General features: G+C 39.1%; 1 protein-coding gene across 2 annotated transcripts in view; it reads right to left on the reverse strand.

Moving 5' to 3' along the window:
- The window catches only part of LOC103662490 (tubulin-specific chaperone cofactor E-like protein), a 147,072-nt gene that overhangs the window by 112,714 nt on the left and 16,854 nt on the right, over nucleotides 1–17,504 (reverse strand). For both annotated transcript variants that reach the window (XM_040631114.1, XM_008689958.2), the window contains 4 exons: nucleotides 11,247–11,428; nucleotides 9,707–9,963; nucleotides 6,734–6,860; nucleotides 5,169–5,285 (listed from right to left, as the gene is read on the reverse strand). In XM_040631114.1, the coding sequence (XP_040487048.1) occupies nucleotides 5,169–5,285; nucleotides 6,734–6,860; nucleotides 9,707–9,963; nucleotides 11,247–11,428 (683 nt within the window). The remainder of the gene's footprint in view (nucleotides 1–5,168; nucleotides 5,286–6,733; nucleotides 6,861–9,706; nucleotides 9,964–11,246; nucleotides 11,429–17,504) is intronic.

A 17,504-nucleotide genomic window follows, 5' to 3' on the forward strand; every position in this document is an offset into this window, starting at 1 on the left:
CAAACAAACAAACAAAAAACCAGACAAAAAACTACTAGGGAACAGCTATTACAGTGGCTATACATCAACTTTGGCTGTTCAGCCTTTGAATGCCCTTCTGAACTGAGGGAAACCCAAGATGGATGAGAAGCAAGAACTACTTTCCACTGGAGAAGCTAAAGAGAAGTAAATGTTCTCTTTCTTCTTTCCCTGAAAGCCAGAACATGGAAAGGTAACAAACTAACCTAACTGGAAATGCAAAGACACGAGGCCTAACAGAGCTTATTCACAGATACAGAAGAATCAAGAATTCGAAGGCATGGCTGTAAATGTTGGTGGGACTTGGGGGGGGGGCGGGCAATGAAATCTAGCAGCGTGTGACGACTGGCCAGTGAGCAGTGTCAGAAGCATCCTGTCTGTAGAGTGAGATACAGAAAGCTTGGCTGTGCCTGGCTTTCCATCAATCCTGCCCAAGCCTAATTCTCGAATTTTCTTGTCAATTCTGTGAGCCACACAGTATTCATTATTTTTTTACTCACTTCCTACCCTACTCAAGTTGGCCAGAGTTGGTTTTTGTTGTGTGCACTAAGAAATTGGCAGCAGGGAGATCACTGGCAAGAGCCCCTCAGGTAATTACGGGCAATCTGGAATTGGGTTCTGGCCTAGTCTGGCCCAGTGTCATATCAGTGCTCATGGAGGGGATTCTGCAAAGGCCTTGACATGGAGCAGTGAAATAACTAATGACCACTTGTGGTCCCATGGAAAGCTCCAGGTGATTGAGAGAGTGCTGCCAAGAATAAGCCAACATGAAGGGCAGGAAGAAGGCAAGACTATGAGGTAGAGCACCTGCTATTCTAAAGGCACAGGACAGGCTAAATTAAGAGAACAGTAAGGTTGAATACCTATAAACTAGGCTCGAAGCACAGACTGAAGCCCAGGTACTTTCAAGAAAAGGCTCTTTTCTCTCTTACAACAATAAAGCTGAGGTAGCTATAAAAACAGTCTGATGCTCCAGATTGCTGAATTACAGGTCAGTTAAATTTGTATCCATACTGGGATTATTTTTTTTTTTAAGATTTTTTTTAAGATTTTTTTTTTTTTATTTGACAGAGAGAGAGAGACAGCCAGCGAGAGAGGGAACACAAGCAGGGGGAGTGGGAGAGGAAGAAGCAGGCTCATAGCAGAGGAGCCTGATGTGGGACTCGATCCCATAACGCCGGGATCACGCCCTGAGCCGAAGGCAAACGCTTAACTGCTGTGCCACCCAGGCGCCCCTATACTGGGACTATTATATGAAAGCTGAAGCACTGGCTGGGAAAAGAGCAGGGTGGGGGAGATGAATTGGAGTGGAGGTTTACATAAAGGAAAACACTGAGGGGTGGGAACATCCTGAATCCCTAATCCTCACTTAGCCCCCTTGCGAGCAGTTTGAATGAGATTGTTCCTCCCTTGCTTGAGAAGGCGGTAAAATCCCCCTGCTTAAGGGAATTACCTTGCAAGAGTAAATGAATTCCCACCTGCCTCATCCTTCTACAAATACACTCTGCTCTCCTACCCATACACTCCGCTCTCCTACCATCAGATCCCAGCATGCTCTGTGGGGTTGACGACAAAAACGTCAAAAGAATTAGAAGACTTTGGTTATATGGACAAAAATACAGGAAATGAGTACAGGAATAGATTCTGAGCGTGCTGACCAAGGAAGAAGTAGCAATTCTAGATCTCGCTGATGTTGTTGATACAGGTACATTACCAGAGACTCTGAGTTCAGAAAGCTAGCTTCGGTGGCTGAGAGCNGTTCTAAAGTTCTGTTTAGTTGGAGGATTAGAAATTGGACTTGTGGCGGTCTATGCTACAGGAAGCTGAGATGCCATGAATTTGGGGGCTGATGTAGAAGGAGAAAATAAAACACTTCAGGACACAGGAATCATGGAAATTATTGCCACCCGGTACCTTTTCACCCATCTCCATCCATGAACCCTAAAAGGACCCAGAAGACACTTCCTTTTCCAAGGCCTTGAAAAATACGTTAGTGAGTAGAACAGTCACATCTTTGAAAAACATTTTATAGGCCTGGAAGATACTGAAATCACTTTGCCCATTTCAATTTCAAGAAGAATGGAAGAGACTAAGCGGGGACATTTAACCACTAGTGAGTGGTAAAGTAGGCATAATTACATAAACAGGCAGCAAGGCCAGAGTGGTAATTAAAATAGCTTGAATCTTTTACAGGAGCTAATTGGTCACAGTCTTTAGGATTAGAATAAATAGGTTATCTCATTTCATGGAGAAAGAAGTGTGTTTTCATTTGTAAAAGGACTACATTGGGACAGGTGAGAATAATTTTTTTATATATACAACTATGGGGAAAAGGTACAGGCACAGATGTTGGATAGTCAAATGGCAGACTACAATAGATGCTCTTTTTGCTGAATTGTTCCTATTTGGGGAAATGTTCCAAGATCAGGGGAAGATTCTACCTCTCACTGTAGAAGCCAAAGTGACAGATAATCCCTCACCCTATGTCTCTGAAGACAAAATGTAAGCACATACCCTAAACACAGACATTGGTCAGACACAGATCTCTGACTCTCAGGGAACAAGGCAAAGGTCAGTGAGAGATTATTTTCAGCACACCCTGTGGCACAGCCACAAGTGTCCAGTGGTGAAAGTTGGGCATTGTGGTGTCTAGGGAGGACAGTGCCAGCAGAGACACATGATGCCAAATACAAGGTAAAACCCTGGCTGTCCTTGCTGCTCCTGGTTCCTATCTACATCTGGTTCCTCAGCTTGCCTAACAATTCTTGTAGTTTCTCAATATCCTTCTAATAAATTCCTTCTGTGATTAAAGATGATTTCTGTGACCTGCATTCAAGAATACAGACTAGTGCAGAGGCCTATAGGCACTTTAGGGTACTTATGCTATCAGGACAGAAAACCACATACTGTCATGTATATATACTACTCCTTGTAGTGGATGAAATTAAATAAACTATAATGATGGACTTATGGCCAAAGCCCAAATATTTACTTCTCCCACTAATAAGTTAGACGGAATCAAATGAAACTATAGATATTACACTATTTTTTACCAAAATAAAACAAAACAAAATTTATGCTGCCTAACCTACTATTTCTAGGTTGAATGACAAGGCGTAATAATATTTATTTCTCCCTACTTGGCTGTGCTTAGCTAACTTTAAAAAGCAATCTTCAAAATTCTTACTTAATTTATCTAATATTTTTTTTAAAAATTTAGGCTTTAAAATACTACTAACAAAACCACAAAATCTTTTTATATAGTACTGGTTAAGCCTTACAGAGGACTAACCCCCTCAAAGCCTGTAAATAATGGAAAAGTCTGGGGAAAATTAGATATGTTTAGTAAGCATGAATTAGAATTGCAGAAATTTGTAGCCAGAAGGACCAACTGATTTGACTCACATACACTCCTAATTTGCATCCTATTTGTCTAACGTGATTTCATATTATTTGTTAAAGTTATTAAGGAAAGCATATAATATTTTTAGTAAGTGGTTCTAGTTACCAAAACCCAGAAACCAGTTTTGGGGGTATTTTTTTTTTCTTGTATATTTACCCATATTATACCTGCTACATTTCCTTTTGCAATTATGGAGTATTAAATGTAGCTCCTTCCCAACTGTCATGCACTGTTGGTAGGAATGTAAATTGGTGCAGTCACTGTGGAAAACAGTGTGGCGGTTCCTCAAAAAATGAAGAACAGAACTACCAGATAACCCAGCTATTCCACTTTTGGGTATTTACCCAAAGAATATACAAACATTCATTTGAAAAGATATATGCACCCTATGTTTACTGCAACATTATTTACAGTAGCCAAGATATGGAAGCAACTCAAGTGTCCACAAATAGATGAATGGATAAAGATGTGGCGCGCGCGCACACACACACACACACAAATACACACACAGTGGAATATTACTCAGCCATAAAAAAGGATGAGATCTTGGCATTTGCGACAACATGGATGGACTACAGGATATTATACTAAGTGAAATAAATAACATAAAGACAAATGCCATATGATTTCACTTACATGTGGAATTTTAAAACCAAAACAAACAAGCAAAAAGTAGAATCAGACCTATAAATACAGAGAACTGGCAGTTGCCAGGGGGAAGGGGGCTGGGCGATGGGCAAAACGGGTGAAGGGGAGTGGGAGATACAGGCTTCCAGGGATGGCATGGATAAAAGGTACAGCCCAGGGGCGCCTGGGTGGCACAGCGGTTAGGCGTCTGCCTTCAGCTCAGGGCGTGATCCCGGCGTTATGGGATCGAGCCCCACATCAGGCTCCTCCGCTATGAGCCTGCTTCTTCCTCTCCCACTCCTCCTGCTTGTGTTCCCTCTCTCGCTGGCTGTCTCTATCTCTGTTGAATAAATAAATAAAATCTTTAAAAAAAAAAAAAAAGGTACAGCCCAGGGAATATAATGAATGGTGTAATAGTATTGTCCGGGGACAGATGGTAGCTACACTTGTGGTGAACATAGCACAACATACAAACTTGCTGAATCACTACGTTGTACACATGAAACTAATGTGACATTGTGTGCCAACAATACTCAAATAAAAAAAATAAATGAATATTAAAAAAGGCAGTTCCTCCTCAAACCATGTATACTAACTCTTATATACTTAAAGGTAATTACTAATTCAGCCCTTGGCATCTCTCTTCATTCTTGACCATCCTAATTCCTTTAGTATTTCCTCAAGAGTCTGTTTTCTAGTCCTTTCCTCATATTCTCTCAACCTAATGCCTATTTGCCAAATCTTCCAAACTGCAGAACTTAGTATATCCTGAAAGCAGATCAATGTGAAAGAAGAGACCAGCTTTGGGGGTAGGTGAAGATGTGTCCCTGGAGAAGAGGACCGAACAGGAATCAATGATATGGAGCATGAAGTGGAAGGAGTCAAATACTTACCCAACCATTCTTAATACAAGTGCAAGGCTAGAAGAAATACACTGTGGAAAATGAGATAAAATGGGTTTGCTTTGTGTTTCTTCCTTTTTTTTTTTTTTTTTTTTTTAACCTATCACCAAAGTCCTCTAAGAGGGTCCAGTAACAAATTATTAGATTTGCTCTTACACAACAGTTCTTAAATTGCCTCAATACTTGTAAATGTTGTTAAACCAGTGAGGGGCTTTTACCTGAATGGCACTTCCTCCTGTGGAACATCCACGTAGTAACGGATAAAAAATCTCTCAGAATCTTCTCGCTCACCATCAGTAACAACACTGCCATTAAGTTTGGAAACTGATGGCAATCTGTAAGTAAAAACCAAAATAAAGATATTTTAAGACAGTGAGAATATTTAGCTTTAGAAATAAAATCACTGGTTTGTGGCCCCATCTTACTCTCTTGAGAGGACACGTTTGATGTAACTCTGTTCATGTACAACTACTTACGTGAACTAAAGTGGTATAAAACAAAAGGACCAAAAATATGTAAAGTTTCATCTTTAGATGGGACACTGACCTTTTGTAATTATACCTTACCTTCCAAAATAAGATCCTAGCCAGCACTGTCCAACTTAAATATAATGCAGGCCACATATATAATTTTAAATTCTCTAGTAGCCATATTTAAAAAAATAAAAACAGGTGAAATTCATTTGATTAATTTATTTAATCCAATAGATCAAGGATTTAATCACTTCAACCTGTAATCAATACTAAAAAATAACTAATAGGATACTTTACATTCTTTTTTTCATATAAAGTATTTAAAGGCCAGTGTATATTTTACACTTTCAGTTCAGACTAACCATAATTCAAGTGCTCAAAAGTCACACAGGGCTAACGGCACCACAGTGGACAGTACAGGTCTACAAGAAGTCAGGACAAATGGGTTCTCCTGTCCAGGAATTAATTTATTATCTTTACAAAAGAATTATGGAAAGAAAATAAAGCATAAGGCCTACTACAAGCCTTATTCTTTTTAGAAGAAAAGTACGCTGAAATTTATTTCTCCAGTGAGATATTAATGTGTATGCCCACAACTGGAAAGCAGTATGGATCTGCTGGGTGTTAGCTGGGCAGAAGGATCAACACCCTGTTTGAAGAACCACTCGTCTTTAAGGAACTGTAAAGCCCCTTTCAAAACTACTATGCATAGTACACAATGAAAACAGATGAAAGGTCCATGGCCCTTTACATCTTAGCCAGAATCTTATCATTGCTAAAGGCTCATACAGAAATCAACACTCATTTCAGTGGTCTTGGGGAGCAGAGTCAGAGACACAAAAGGCAGAAGAGTCAGAGGAAGAACAGAACGATGTTTGAGTCATGTTTGAGTCACTCTATACTCAAGAAGAAAACATAGACGCTGCTCTCTTAAGTTTCACACTAATGAAATATCCCAATATTTAGGTATTTACACTTTAAATGACCACTATGTTAACAGAGAAAATATAGACAACTAAAATTGAATCATTCCTTATTATATCTAATTTTTCTTCATAATCCAAAACAGGACTTCAAATATTGTAAATATTAAAAAGTATAAAAATAGAATAGATTTGTGAGGGAATGTTTCAGTGGTGTTGGCAGGCCAATTACATTTCCTTTCTTACCATATTGAGTTCCTTTTCTCCTAGGGTTTGAAGGTACAAGAAACAGATAAACTTACAGGGCACTCCCCCCCCAGTAGGGCATTAGCCTTCTAATGAAACAAGGCCCCGAGAGAAGAAAGGAGAGTAATCAGGACAACAGACCTGGCTATTACCAATTTCCTCCGTTCCTCGGTGGTATATGGCTGCAGAAGAGGAATTCCTAGCAATCTCACTTCTTCAAGTTTGGGAAATGAATTTAGTTTGTCAATGTCTTCCCAGGACTGCAAACCTAATTTGAGAAACATACTGTTTAAGTAAATACAGAAAAGCGCACAAATAAGAAGACGAACATAGAAAAAAATTACTTCAATTAATTCCTGAAATGTTAAAATCCTTATAACCTAGTTAGAGATCCTGAACATCTTCTTCATCCGAGGAAAGAACAGAATAAACACCATAAAAACTTCCCTATAGCCTCTCCTATCCCTGTGACCCCAGTGGTCAAGGACAGAGAACTTTATTCTCCAACACCCCACTAATGTACTGATTCTCCACCCAAATGACTTGTAAAGAGCATCTCTGGTGGTTTCAGTAAGCAAGGTGTATGCCATGATTACATAAAAAAGGTGATGTGGGTCAAGTCTTTCATCAAATACAGACTCACAGAACAGAACTTCTGATCAGAGTTGATATTGTCAGACTCAAATTTTTACCTAACAAATTCTAAAACGGGGCAAGGTCAGCAGAAGCAGAAACTAAATATTTTCTTTCTTACATACTATCCTCATTTTGCGGACAGGGAAAACAGATTTTAAAAAATAAAACAAACAGGGGTGCCTGTTGTTAAGCATCTGCTTCGGCTCAGGGCGTGATCACAGAGTCCTGGGATGGAGCCCCACATTGGGCTCCCTGCCCCGTTGGGAGCCTGCTCTGCTTCTTCCTCTCCCACTCCCCCTGCTTGTGTTCCTTCTCTCGCTGGCTGTCTTGCTCTCTGTCAAATAAATAAATAAAATCTTAAAAAAAAAAAAAAAGTAAAACAAAAACAGAGAACCTGAACCATTGGTAAGAACATTCAACAAATTAAAACTGTTTCATGCTTAAAAAAAAAAAATTCTTCCTATGGCTGTGAGCAAATATATCATTCCAAGTCGATACTTGGCACTGCTAGGAAAAATATGCCTGTAATAATGAAGCTGGTCAATTTTATAACACGTTAAATCTATTTCAGAGAAGGTAGTCCCTTCCTATTTCTATCCACCTGCAGCATGGGTAAAAGCAGAGGAGCAATATACGAGGGCTCTGGTACATAGCTATTCCAAGCCACAACCACTCTCTTCCCTTCAGAATTTTATTTCCATCCAGCAGGAAGAACAGGGTTAGCTCAAGGGGTGTCGAGTTGTGCAATCAACAGCTTCCTTAGGCAAAATACTGGTTTTTAAAACCTAATTCCTACTCTTATGACTTCTAGGCAAATTAAACTGTGTATGTTTTTTCGATTGTAGATTAGAGTTATTTTTAGTTACAAAGTTATTTTAAGAAATAGGCTGACAGACAATGTCAAGAGAATAAGAAAAGCCACAGACTGGAAGAATATATTTGCTAAAGACATATATGATAAAGGATCGTTATCCAAAACATGCAAAGAACTCTTAAAACTCAACAATAAGAAAATGAACAACCCTAATTAAAAAATGAGCAAAAGACCTGAACCAACACCTCACCAAAGAAGATACACAAATGGGAAGCATATGAAAAAATGCTCAACGTCATATGTCATTAGAGAACTTCAAGTTAAAACAAAGTTCCACTATACACCTGTAAGAATGGCCAAAACACAGAGCACTCACAGCACCAAAGGCCGACGAAGGCGTGGAGCAGCAGGAGCTCTCAGACCTTGCTGGTGGGAATGCAACATGGTGCAGCCACTTCAGAAGACAGCTGGCAGTATCTCATAAAACTAAACATATTCTTACCATATGATCTAGCAATTGCACGCCTTGGCGTTTACCCAAGTGAACTGAAAACTTATGTCCACATAAAACCCTGCCCACGGAGGTTTACTGCAGCTTTATTAATAAATGCCAAAACTCTGAAGCACCAGGATGTCCTTCAGCTTGTGAGTGGATAAACTGTGGGACATCCAGACAATGGGACATTACTCAGTGCTAAAAAGAAATGAGCTATCAAGCCATGCAAAGATATGGGGGAAACTTAAATGCATATTCCTAAGTTAAAGAAGCTAATCTGAAAAGGCTACACGCTTTATGATTCCAGCTATACGACATTTTGGAAAAGGCAAAACTATGGAGTCAGGAAAAAGCTCAGTGGTTGTCAGGGGTTGGGGGGTACGGAGAGACGAACAGGCAAAACATAGAAGGTAGTCAGGACAGTGAAGCTACTATGAATGATACTATAAAGGAGGAGACATGTCATTACACATTTGTCCAAACCCACAGAATGTACAACACCAAGAGTGAACCCTCATGTAAACCGTGGACTTTGGGTGATGGGACAACATAGGCTCAACTAGAAGAGATATATCACTTTGGTGCTGGCACGCTGACAGTGGGGTGGCTGTGCGTATGTGAGAGCAGGGAGGATGTGGAAACGTCGTACTTCCTGATCAATTCTGTTCTGAATTTAAAACTGTCCTAAAAAGATGAAGTTTATTAATTTAAAAAAAATAGGCTAAAAATATGTATTCCCGTGAGACACAGAATTGGATGGCAGCAAACTGGCAATCAATCATATATAAATACTAGAAAAGTGAGCCTTTACAAGGTATAGTAGGTTGAAATTCCTTAATCTAAATCCAGACAAAATAGTCTAGTTTGTAATTCTCTGTACTCCTCTTACTCTGCCTTTTACTGTCCAATTCATCAATTTCACCTCACTCCTTTCATAGCAGGACCCCTTTAATAGATAAAATAGGATGCTCTGCCACTTGACATTTATCAGAGCATTCATGAAAACGAACACCTTAAATTTAGCTAATCAATAGGCATCTGCATGTTACTCTTGAAAACGCATCCTATAAGAAGCCAGAGCCACGAGTGAAAGAAACAGGCTTTCATTTATTTCATGCATACGCTCAGATCGATTTGCTTGTAGAACGAGAACAAGCCGGTGCCTCACCTGACTTGTGGAGGCTGATGGATCGCAGATTAGGGAACAACCTGGCCAGTGAATCATCAGGCTCCTCAATAGCATTCAGATGATTGTTAGCCAGGACGAGAGTATCCAGTGAAGGAAACATAACTCCTAACTTCCGGATTTCAGTCCAGTCTTGGAGGTTATTGTCTGTTATATGTAGTAGCTTAAGAGAATGACAGCAAATAGAAGGACAAGACACTGTTTCATAGTCATTAAGGCACAGGAAGAGCTCCTCCAAACTGCAGAGAGAAAAGGAAATATTTCATTGTTTAAAGCAGTTAAGTTTCTACTTTGCAGCTACTTTCATTTGTTCAGTAGATAAGTGCCTACTACGTGGGAGACTCTGGTAGGGATTGTGGGGAAAATATAAAGACGTCTTCCTAAAGCTTACATAGAGCTGGGAAGACAAAACCTAAAACACATAAAACAGCAGAGAATGATATAACCCAGGACTAAATCAATTTTGTGCTTAAATAACTAAATGCCAAATAAAGCAGTACTAACTCCAAGTACAATAGCAGTTCATACAGGAGTGGAATTGAAATTGCAGTTAGAATAATCAGGAAAGAATGCATGGCCTGGAAGGAAGGGTAGACTGGCATAAGTTGCAAGGACATAGAGGAAAATCCCATAAACAGCATGAATAAAATGTTTAGAAACAGAAATAGTAACTGTCATTTACTGAATTCCTACCATGAAGCAGGCCCTGCTCCAAGTGCTTCATGGACTGTACTGCTATTTCTGCAAGATAGATACAACTATGTCCATTTTATAGACAAGGAAACTGAGCTTAGTGAGGTTAATGACCTTATCAAAGGTCATATGGTCAGTAAGTGGTACTGGGATTTAAAAGCTCATTCTATGCTGTGCTAGAACCTGCATGCAGTGAGGAAACCAATCTCATGAGAGGGACAGTGAGAAACTCGGATGGAATAAATGGGGAGAGAACAGATTCAAAAGGCCTTTATCATTTCCACAGTTAGACAAACTATAGTTTCACATATTTCTTCGAACTACTTCCTTTGAACACTTACGTGCATACTCAAAGCTAGATACAAACAAATCTAAGAGAGTATTTCTAAACTGACAAACAGAAACATAATTTCTTGTTTAATCTATTGAAAAGAGTTCCATTTTCCCATCAGGCCAGCGAGGCACTTAATCATCTAAGCATTAACATATTTTATAGATACTATGATTTTTTTTTTCCTCCCAAAGAAAAGCTCCGAGGCAAAATTCTGAAATCAGGTAATCAGAAGATTAAAATGGAAAAGTGCTTCTCAGGTATATTTTCTAGCCAAAGGATGACAGATCCTATGTCTTGGTGCTACTAAACACTGAGCACGTATTGCAATGAAAATGCTACTAAATGACCCTCACACCCTCATTCTTATTACTTCATTCTTCTGACCTCATTCTCCATCCACTCTGCTGTTCTAGCGTTTCTGAGATGGGAGATCAGCAGTAATTCTATGTACTAACAAAGATGGCGACCCCTCTCCATCATGCTCTCTGGGCTTACTCTGGTAACTCCTGCAGTATCGTGTGGACTGTCTCCCAAGAAGCTTTGCTGTTGTTGAGGACAAGTTTGCGAACCCCAGAGAAGGACCCAGCACATGTTCTTTCTAAAACCGACAAATTCAGAGGGTTGGAACTCAGGTTTAGAAACTCCAACTGGGGAACATTTGACACAATTTTACTGACCTAGGGAGAAAAAAAGAAATGCATATCAGGCAGCAGTCAGAGGAGTTTTTAAATAGCATGCTCACAAAGCTTAAGTGATGGATCTCCACGAGAGGGGCCATTCATATTAGGGAGTCCTGTGTTAGTGATGGTGCCTGCAGAGGGCAAGAGTAATTTCAACAAATCTCAGCAAATAATTTAATCTTTCTATGAAACAGTGACATCATTGAAAATTAATGGTACAAAAGAAAGACCTTCCATGTTGCCTTGGGCAAGGTTTCTGATTTTGTTCTATATGATATTCTCTTTGATAAATGGAGAAAAGACAGTTTCAAGGACATTTTAGGCTGCAAGTTTCTAAAGAGCTGAGACTGGGTCATGTAATTCTCTTTGAATTTCCCCTTCTTTTGTCCTCCGTACAACATTAAGGCTAATTAAAGGTTTATTGAAGAACACACAGTAACAGCTCAAGTGTTCCAAATTGACTACACAGCCACGATCACTTAGAAACGGTTTCAGCTTGGTTCAAAGATGATCAAACTTCAAAATACATATACTCAAAAACCAAAAAGCATCCATAACTACATAAGAAAAGAGAAAACACGATCATCAATTTAATGATTTAGCTAGCAACTTGGTAGAAGAGTTTTTTTAAAAAAGGAAATCAGCATTCCTGATCTTAACTATTTGCTCTGCATAGTACTCGTCTCTTTGATATAGCTTATTTCACTCAATTTTCAAAACAACTTGCAAGATAACTATCTACATGTTAAAAAATGAAGAAACTGAGGCTTGGAAATGTTAAATAATTTGACTAAGGTCTCAGCGTCATAAAAACCAAATCTAGGATTTAAAAATCGGAACCACTGTTCTTCTAGCATACCACCACCGGTAAATTATAAATATACCCCGGAAAAAAGAATAAAGAACTAACTTAAACAAGTATGAAGTAAATGTTAGCCCAGTAAATGGATTAAGCCTCAATGTGGTGACTAAACTTTATGAGTAAAGGAGTAGAACAGAATAGTTAGCATTGGTTTCACAGTCAAAAAACCTGGGTTCAAACCAGGTTCCAACATTTCCTAGCTGTGCGGTCTGATGGGTTATTTCACTTTCCCTCGTCTCATTTGTAACACAGTGAAAACAGGACCCACCTGTTTCACAGGACTGTGAATTGGATTAATACATGTGTAAAGCACTTAACACAGTGATTGGTACACCTTTCAGAAATTTATTTCCTTACCTATTCCCCAATAGCATATAAACTCCATGAAAGCAAGGATAGTACTTACCTAGTTCACTACTGCATAGTGGGCGCCTAATGTTTGCTGAATAATGGCACAAAATCATTCAGTAAATATAACTATTACTAACATAATAAGTATAGTACGAACCAACATGTCAACCTGGCTGTATGTTATACTGTATTTATTTTTATTTAAATATGTCCTATTTAAAATCATTGGTATGGGGTGCCTGGGTGGCTCAGTCTGTTGAGCAGCTGCCTTCGGCTTGGGTTATGATTTCGGAGTCTTGGGATTGAGCCCCACATAAGACTCCCTGCCCCGCGGGCATCTGCTTCTCCCTCTGCCTTTCCCCCTACCCTCCCACATGAGCTCTCTCTTTCTCTCTCAAATAAATAAAATAAAATCTTTAAAAAAAATAAAATCATTGGTATAATTTCAAAAATACACTAATTCCCAGGATCTACCATAAATTATTAAATCAAGAGCTTCGAAGGTGAGATGAGCTTCATTGTTGGGACCTGGATTCTGTTCCTTGCCAGAGCTCCATAGCTTATGCCAGAAAGGTACCCAGTGTTGAGAACTACAGGTGGAAAGAAAAAGTAATGTGTATTTCACCTCGGATTTATGTGTACTACACGGGTCAGGAGCTCTGAAATCACCGGGAAGTGGACTAATGCCAAGAAGGTTCAGAGAAGCAGGTCAGAGGGCACGGTCTTCACACTAGTCCAGCTGTACCACACACTAACCTTGTGAAGTGGGACCATCTTTATCTTCATTTTGCAAATGAAGAAATGAGCTATCTTTTAGAGAAAAACACACTAGGCTTCAGTGTAAAATGTAAGTCATTTATACCAGTCTGCACATATTCTCTCGCCTTATCCCTTTTGTGATCCAATGGTACCAAGCATTTGTGTGACGTACGGCCAGGATGTGGAGTTCAGTCTGTGGCTACCACACAACTAAATGGTCCACACACGGATTGGTCCTGTACTGCACTCAACGGCCTGAATACCAACGCTGCGAAGGGCTCCCGTACAGGAGATGACAGTCGGCCTGGCTTCAACTCTTTTAAGGGCAAAAGAACATGAAGAGGAATTGCACCCCAAGTACAGCATGAAGAATAACAATGATCATATAACCCCAGTTAAATAAAAACATAAACCTCTTGCTAACCACCATTCCTCATATTTTATTTTTATAATAAAAAGAAAAAAATACCCCCAAATGGATAATTTAAAGGTTTTTGGAGGAATTCTCCCAGAAATTGTGTGATACAATCTTCCTCATATTCTGCATCTATACTGCCGTCCCATGATAATAAAGATTTAGAACAATGACTTATTAGCTTTGGAATATTCTAAAAAATTGTAACTGGACTACAGTCAAATAATTTAGACGGGAAAAGATAATTTATGTTAGAAATAAATAGCTACATTCTTTAAAAGGCTAATGTTAAAAAGGATTTTGGGGTACCTTACATTAATGATAAGATTTTAGAGAGTATATTAATTAAGTTTACTTATAAAAATGTCCTAATAGCAAACGCTGACAAACATTCAGTAAGTTTCTAGAGCAGTACACTGACTTACCTTTTTTTAAATTCTAAAAAGAAAAAAGAAAAGACTCCTCTAGCTACTGTGATACAGCGGACCCTTGAACAATGCAGAAGTTAGGGGGCGCCAACACCTACAAAGCTGAAAATCTTCCTGTACATTTTGACTCCTCCAAAACTTTACTGACAGCTTACTGTGGATAGGAAGCCTTACAGATAACATCAACAGTCGATTAACATACCTTGTATGTTGTATGTATTACAGACTGTATTCTTACAATAAAGTGAGCAAGAGAAAATTTTTTTGTTTTGCTTTTGCTTTGTTGTAGTAACATGTGTTTTATTTTGTTTTCATGTAGAGAAACATAAAGAAAATGAAAAAACAGCCTAAATTCAACAGCCCACTATCTTCACTGACGTCAAAACAAAACAATAACAAAATGTTCACAGTTATGAAATTCGAACAGAACAAATTGAAATTTTTCTTGTGATTCTTCCCAGAAAAAAAAAAAAAGTATGCATATTCCAACATATATACTTACATCTCTAGCTATTCTAGAATTTTACACAAAAGAGACCCTCTTGGGGCGCCTGGGTGGCTCAGTTAAGCATCCAACTCTTGATTTCGGCTCAGGTCATGATCTCAGGGTCGTGGGATTGAGCCCCATATTGGGCTCCATGCTGGGCCTGGAGCCTGCTTGGAATTCTCTCTCTCTTCCTTTGCCCCTCCTCACCCTCTCTCTCTCTCTCTCTCTCTCCCCCCATCTCAAAAAAAAAAAAAAAAAAAGAGAGAGAGATCCTCTTTTATACTTAACCTTTGTACTTTTTTTTCCTTATGTTTCAAGTTTTAATTAAAATTCTAATTAGTTAATGTAGAGTGTAATATTGGTTTCAGGAGTAGAATTTGGTGATTCATCACTTACATATAACACCCAGTGCTCATCACAAGTGCTCTCCTTAATTTCCATCACCCATTTAGCCCATACCCCACCCACCTAGAGAAAATATTATTAAGAACACCGTAAGGAAGAGGAATTTTATTTACAGTAATGTCCTGTAAGAAGTCTGCATGCAAACGAACCCCTGCAGTTTAATCCTGCGTTGTTCATGCACAGAAGCACGGACAAGAACTTAACATGACCTTCTCGGTCTCCACAATTCTATGATTTAATAGAGGACCCTCTACTCTGGCTTCTAGAAATGAAGAAACTAAAGTTTTAAGAAAAAAGGGGAAAGGGTTGTAAGATTACAATCTGTAACTTATACCCAAGGTATTCTCTGCATCACCTGAGGGGCTAATTCCTCCCTCCTCTCAACTACTTGGTTTAATTTCTTTTATAAAATGGTTTTGATAAGGAAGGGAGGAAAAAGGAGATGCCTTGGGAAAGGTGAGACGAAAATGTACTTAGCTAAAATTCAAGTCAAAAGCTAAAAAAATCCATCCTTTTTCACACGTGGAAGCCCAATTTTAGAAGGATGGAGACAGATCTTTGCCTCCTCCAACAGTATTACACCTCTCACTTGTATTTATCTTTATCTCTGGATATCCAGCAGCCAGTAGTTTAAACTACAAAAGAAGTAACTTATAACATTAGTGACCATTCAAAACACTAAAAGAACAGACTATATTATTTTGCTATCTCAAATACAGGCCAAAATAAACTTACTTAATGGCCAAGGACAAATTATCTTTTTGCTCATCAGGTATATGGGTTGCAATGGGGTTGAAATGTAACATCTTAAAACTGTGACCTATGAGGCATTGGTAGCCTAGCAAAGAGTTTAATCAATCCTAAAAATCAATATGCTTCTGCTGTCAGTACTTCTCCCACCTCCCTGTGCTCTGATAGATATTCTAGAAGATTGGGATCAACTACAGTTAAAGCAAAGGGCAAAAAATAAAGGAATGATGAAAATAAAAATAAATTGGAAGATGGAAGACTGAAGGGTAGCAGAAGCGAAGACTTATTTGAAAACTGCCTGGAAACAGACTATAGAGCACATGTAAGAAGATATCCACGGAGCACAAACAGAGCTCAAAGGAACACAGGACCCTCTGTCCATATATGTCCGTGCGGCCTGGAAAATATTTAGTGTAGACCTTTGTCTAAGCAGAGAAAAGGCTGAATTGCCTAGTGTGAACTTTGTGTTCTTTTTTTTTTTTTTTAAAGATTTTATTTATTTATTTGACAGAGAGAGAGACAGCCAGCGAGAGAGGGAACACAAGCAGGGGGAGTGGGAGAGGAAGAAGCAGGCTTATAGCGGAGGAGCCTGATGTGGGGCTCGATCCCATAACGCCGGGATCACGCCCTGAGCCGAAGGCAGACGCTTAACCGCTGTGCCACCCAGGCGCCCCGTGAACTTTGTGTTCTGATCCATACTGACATAGATTGTTCTCCTGAGGCAGCAGCTCTATCACTATGGAACTGCTCCCACCTCTTGGCAAAGGCTTAGCTTATGTACATGGTCAGAGCACGAAGCACAAAACCTTTCTGAAATTTTACACTCCCAAAGAAACACATTTAAGGGAATCAGCCTATGAACATAGGAGGTGAAAAGATTCAGAGAAAAATTTGGTCTGACTTGTCACCCATGCAGGTTAAAAACTCTCACCAGACGTTCAGCAGCAGACTACTGGGGGAATCAGGGAGGAGGGTGAACAAGGCAGCTCTTCTGGCATCTGTGCAGTGTGGACAGAGCACGCACGTCACTTAAGCATCTCAAAGGACCAAGAAGGCACAAACTGTAATCTGCATAACAGTGAACTATACTAGTTGTTTAGATACATGAATTAATAAACACATGTACAAACAGAGATTATTTCTTGGAACAGCCCAGTAAATCGGCACATATTAACAAGTCACTTAAAAATCAAACATGCATCTCAAAGAATTTGGTGTGCATCTCAAAGAATTTGGTAAACATCTCAATAAAAATAGGAAATATAACCAGAAGCATAGTTATCAGATTAGACAATGAAACAGAGAAATATAAGAAAAGCTGAAGAAGACTAGGTTGTAGACAGAATTTTCTTAAAAAAGCTGTCTTCAGATTTGTATAGCATTTAATACCTACAAAGCCCTCAATGATGAATTTTATCTGCAGCCCTGTCTTAGGGATGAGCAAAGTGAAGCACTAAAGGATTAAGTGAGTTTCTTAAGATCATAGGAAAAGTTGAAGCAAGTGGTTTTGATTGATCCTTAAGATATAATCGTTTGTTCATTAATGCAATCAATAAACATTTGAGTACCTAGTATGACACTCTGGGTGCTGATGGTAATAAAGACAAAAATCTCTA

Source organism: Ursus maritimus, unplaced genomic scaffold, assembly GCF_017311325.1.
Source record: "Ursus maritimus isolate PB19 unplaced genomic scaffold, ASM1731132v1 scaffold_16, whole genome shotgun sequence".
NCBI classification, from domain to species: domain Eukaryota; kingdom Metazoa; phylum Chordata; class Mammalia; order Carnivora; family Ursidae; genus Ursus; species Ursus maritimus.